The 5,123-nt window shown below is 54.4% G+C and overlaps 2 protein-coding genes across 2 annotated transcripts in view; both read left to right on the top strand.

Moving 5' to 3' along the window:
* The window catches only part of LOC105541516 (N-alpha-acetyltransferase 60), a 54,248-nt gene extending 51,230 nt beyond the window's left edge, over positions 1 to 3,018 (top strand). The window contains exons 3-4 of the mRNA XM_011982576.1: positions 2,618 to 2,714; positions 2,933 to 3,018. Coding sequence (XP_011837966.1) covers positions 2,618 to 2,714; positions 2,933 to 2,964 — 129 coding nt within the window. The 3' untranslated portion in view covers positions 2,965 to 3,018. The remainder of the gene's footprint in view (positions 1 to 2,617; positions 2,715 to 2,932) is intronic.
* Positions 2,966 to 5,123, top strand: LOC105541560 (N-alpha-acetyltransferase 60-like). Its single transcript, XM_011982645.1, has 3 exons — positions 2,966 to 3,011; positions 3,413 to 3,707; positions 4,815 to 5,123. Exons 1-3 carry the CDS (start codon positions 2,966 to 2,968, stop codon positions 4,969 to 4,971), a joined length of 498 nt encoding a protein of 165 aa, XP_011838035.1. The 3' UTR covers positions 4,972 to 5,123.

Below are 5,123 nucleotides of genomic sequence, written 5' to 3'. Positions count from 1 at the left end.
TGATATGAAAATATCCCTGATTTGTGTTGGCGGCGGTGTCATAGAAACCGCTAAGACTGCTTCAGCTTGTTGAAGGAAATGCTAGTTACAGTTAGAGGTCAGGGAAAGTACAGAGATAATTTTGTTTCCTCTGACTTCACAGAACCTTTTAAGATCTAAGAACCCTTTGGGCATCCGTGGACCCACCTCAGTCCCGCTCCAGGCTAGCACACCCCACTCTGAATGTAAACAGTAAGGCCATGGCCGCGTTGTTCCAAATGGTTGACTTTGGTCAAGATTCTGCATGATAATGTTGGTCATCCCAGCATCTGAGATAATGTTTACCACCCAAGGATTTAGCCAAGGAGGGAAAAACCCACCAACAACTGGCAGATGCTTCAATTTGTTTGGCTTGAGGTTATTTCTTTAAAAGTTAGAGAAAGGGCCAGGGGCGGTGGCTCACATCTGTAATCCTAGCACTTTGGGAGACCAAGGCAGGCGGATCACCTGAGGTCAGGAGTTCGAGACCACCCTGGCCAACCTGGTGAAACCCCGTTTCTACTAAAAATACAAAAATTAGCTGGGTGTGGTGGCAGGCACCTGTAATCCCAGCTACTGGGGAGGCTGAGGCAGGGGAATCGCTTGAACCCAGGAGGCAGAGGTCGCAGTGAGCCGGGATCGCACCTTTGCACTCCAGCCTGAGGGACAAGAGCAAGACTTCGTCTCAAAAAAAAAGAAAAGTTAGATAGGGGCTGTGCACGGTGGCTCACACCTGTAATCCCCAGCACTTTGGGAGGCCCAGGTGGGCAGATCACTTGAGGTCAGGAGTTCGAGACTAGCCTGGCCAACATGGTGAAATCTTGTCTCTACTAAAAGTAAAAATACAGATAAGCCAGGCATGATGGTGCACACCTTTAATCCCACCTACTCAGGAGGCCGAGGCACAAGCATCACTTGAACCCGGAGGTTGCAGTGAGCTGAGATTGCACCATTGCACTCTAGCCTGGGTGACAGAGTGAGACTCTGTCTCTACATAAGTAAATAAAAGTGCAAGAAGGTATGTCTCTCCCTTTAAGGACCCGAATCCACTGGCATCTACCCTGTTTTGCCTATGGTCATGCTCTGTCTGGCATAGTTTTTTTCTCCTGCGTCACTTTTTCTGTCCTAGCTTCCTCCTGAGCTTTTTTCTTTGATTTTTAAGAGCTAAGATGTAGCAGAATGCAAATGTCAACATTCTTTTCTCTCCCCCCCGGCTTTTTTTTTTTTTTACTGAAACGGAGTCTCACTGTCACCCAGGATGGAGTGCAGTGGTGCGATCCTGATTGCGGCTCACTGCAACCTCCACTTCTCAAGTAGCTAGGATTTAGACGTGCGCCACCACGCCCAGCTAATTTTTGTATTTTTAGTGGAGATGCGGTTTCACCGTGTTGGCCATGCTGGTCTGGAACCCCTGGCCTCAAGTGGTCTGCCTGCCTCGGCCTCCCATAGTGCTAGGATTACAGGTGGGAGCCACCGTGCCCAGCCTGATCTCTCTTCTTGATGGGACACATGGTCCCCACCTTCCCTCCATGACTCATTCCCCTGAACCCCCTCCACCTCCGGGTGGCTTTCCTGAGTGCCCCCTGGTGACTGTGCGCCTGCCCTCAGGTGGCGGCTGGGTCTCTTCCTCCCCTTGAATGTGTTTGTGTTACCTCAGGGCCGACATGGGGACCCTTTGGCTCGTGTTCCTGGCTCTCAGTAGAGGGCCCTCTGGCCTGCACGCTGGCACTCATTCGGCTCCCCTCTTCCTCTCAGACTTAGTGAGTTCAAGGTCAGGGCAAAGTAGACCCTGTTAGGAGATGTCAGCTGGGGAACAGACACCCTTCCTGCAGGCCTGGAGTAACGAGTGATAAGGACACCTTCCTCCCTGGACTGATATGTCCGGGTGAACTGTGGCTTGAAGAGGGCTGGGAGAACAGGGAGCCCGGATAGGATGACCCCAGCCCAGCACGTGGGAACAGAAAGGCCTTCTTGTTCTTTACGAGTTGGAAGATGTTAAGAGCCTCATGCTGATCGGATTCATGACTCCCACCCGGAAATCCATCTCTAGAACCAAGAGATGGTGGGTGGCTTTACGTAGGTGTGGCGGCGTCCTCTCCCTGTAGGGACAGCAGAGGGGGTTGGACGGCCTTCGGAGTTTCCCTCCTCCAAGACCACCTGGGGCAGCGTGCGATTCTCTAACGGAACCTGTAAAACTGCATTTGTCCGCTGTCCTGCATCCAGGCGTACCAGGTGACACGCGTGCATTCCCATGAGGCCGGTGCGGTGCTGTGTAGTTGCTCCCTTCGTGCCATACCTTTACCTCGTGCTGGCATTAGAGCCTCATTCCCGTCCTTGGCTAGGCCTCCCACACACCTCCAAGAGAAGCTGCTTTTCTGTGTGTTCTTACTTCAGCCATTTTTCACCAGAAGGGCATAAACGCTCTCATTTCCGTGGGGAATGGGGGCCCCTCTCCACTGCCTCTTGATTCTGCCCCTCCAGTCGGTGTCCCTCTGGCTGTCGTGGTGGGGAGTCGGTGCAGAGCCCGCCGGGGCCGGACTGTGCAGTGAGCTGTGTGCCAGGAGCGTGAGCCTGACTTTCTGTCTGACTCTTCCTCTAGGATGGAGATATTCTAGCGTCCAGCTTCTCTGTTGACACACAAGTCGCGTACATCCTCAGTCTGGGCGTCGTGAAAGAGTTCAGGAAGCACGGCATAGGTAAGGGCAGCCGGGCCTGTGACTTGGCGCCCATCCCACCCTCTTGTCCCACCCCACCCCCATCCCATCTGCACCCAGTCTCTTCCCTGACCCCAACAACTCTGGCTCGTGAACATCCCTCAGTCTCATCTTCCATCCCCATGTGGCCAGACTTTCATCATCCCTCCCCTGCCAGCACAGCCACCACCTTCAGCCATCCTCTTTCCACATGCCCCCAGGCCTTTCTGCCACAGCCTTGCTCAGCCCCTAGGATGGAGCTGAGGAAACGAGCACCTCTCACTCCTGCTGCCGCCACACGTACAACTCATGTGTATTCACTGCTCATGATTCAGAGTAGAAAGTGTGAACACGCACAAGGAAGCACCACTCACCGTTTCTCTGATGTCCCATCCCACTCAGCCACACGGCCAGTGAGCGGCAGAGTCTTAATTAATTTTAAACCCAGGCCCATCTAGTCCATGTTTTCCTGGGCTCACATTTACCCTGTTTGTTGTCTGAAAGGGAGTCTCCTTGCGGGCCCAGCCCCTGGGAGGGCGCTACCAGGCCACCTCTGCAGTCCCTCCCAGCAGTCTGTAGCTACCAGGCTCCCTCTGGTCATGAGATTTTAGGGACTTTGACAGTGGTGGTGAAGGAAGGCTGGTCTCTGATACGGTGGACCGAGACATCTCTGAGAGACTCGTGCAAAGCCCCCTTCCTAGTCCAGTCATCCTTCCTTCCTAACTGCTCTGCCTGGATAACCTTTACCCCTTCTCCCCAAGGTTCCCTCTTACTTGAAAGTCTAAAGGATCATATATCAACCACCGCCCAGGACCACTGCAAAGCCATTTACCTTCATGTCCTCACCACCAACAACACAGCAATAAGCTTCTACGAAAACAGAGACTTCAAGCAGCACCACTATCTCCCCTATTACTACTCCATCCGAGGGGTCCTCAAAGATGGCTTCACCTATGTCCTCTACATCAATGGCGGCCACCCTCCCTGGACGATTTTATATCCTTAACTTCTGGGGGAGAGGGACTGTGGCTTCCTGTCCGTAAGGTGGCGGAGCCAGTGAGGAAGTTGGAACGGTGGTCCCCTCAGATGATGTTCAGGTGGCCAGGCTTATGGACGCTTCTCTCCCTGACCTGATCGTGTTGTGGGTAAATCTGACGCACATTTGGGTAAATCCAGCTGTACATATTACCATGTTGCCCAGGCTGGTCTCGAACTCCTGAGCTCAAATGATCCGCCTGCCTCAGCCTCCCAGAGTGCTGGGATTATAGGCATGAGCCCCCACACCCAGCTGGAGAGCCTCCTGCTCCATCTGCACTGGGGATCAGCAGTGCGCAAAACAGACAGGATCTCCCGCCCTCTCAGAGCCCGTGCTAGCAGAGGGGAAACAAGTGCGGTGAGAAGAGATTTTTACTTTTTTTTGAACACCTGGGTTCAAACCTTCCTTATGGGATGCATGACCCAAAGGTGTGCCCTTCCCCGCTTCCTTCTCCTTAACTCTCGCTGGCCCCTGACAGGTCGGAAGGAAGCCAGGAAACTTTAATAGTCACAGAATGTGGCCCAAAACATGCTGTGCGTGTGTGTGTGCTTTCAAATTCAGGAGTCTAGCATTTATTCATTACATAGAATAATAAGCAGGAAAGAGAGGGGCGACCCCACACTCCACAGGCCTTCTAGCTTATGTGAAGACGGGCCCCTGCAGACATCTAGGGGTCAGCACTGTTGACCCCCTCCTTGTCGTAAGGACAGGGCTCTGTCCCTCTTGCTGCCCCAAGGGTTGAGGATCTAGGGAGAACCAGAAGCACCTGGTCTTCTGCCAGGCCCCTTCCCCACCCGCTGTACATCCCTGATTGTAGGGGTGTCCACATGCCCGTGGCCTCACTCAGAAGGCCCCCTCTGTCCCCAGACGCCACCCTTTGTTATTTTGCACAGCAGAGGGCACTTCATGAGCCTTTCCAGCTTTGCAGAGGCTTAGCGGGCTCTCTGCCTCCCGAGCGTGGCTTGCCGTCTGTACACAGTCCCGCAGGCCACTGTGTGGGCCCCTGATGACTGTGCCCTGGTGAGCATGGTCAGGGCAAGTCGGAATCTTCCTTAACAGAGCCCCACGGACTACATCCAGCACCTGGGCTCTGCACTAGCCAGCCTGAGCCCCTGCTCCATCCCGCACAGAGTCTACCGCCAGGCCCATAGCCTGCTCTGCAGCTTCCTGCCATGGTCGGGCATCTCTTCCAAGAGTGGCATCGAGTACAGCCGGACCATGTGATGTCGGCTGGGCAGCCGCTGCCAGGCCCCACCCTTTGGCCCCCTGCAGAGCCCGCCTTTCTGTCCATCTGACCCCTGCTATCTTCTGCAAGGAGCTGCCAGCCATCTACTGGGCTCGTCGGCCTGCCCCAGCTGCAGGCCCGGTGCTACACG

This window comes from Mandrillus leucophaeus, unplaced genomic scaffold (genome assembly GCF_000951045.1).
Source record: "Mandrillus leucophaeus isolate KB7577 unplaced genomic scaffold, Mleu.le_1.0 Scaffold240, whole genome shotgun sequence".
In the NCBI taxonomy this organism is placed as follows: Eukaryota; Metazoa; Chordata; class Mammalia; order Primates; family Cercopithecidae; genus Mandrillus; species Mandrillus leucophaeus.
The sequence above is the reverse complement of the archived record's forward strand: the minus strand, read 5'-3'. Positions and strand labels throughout refer to the sequence as shown.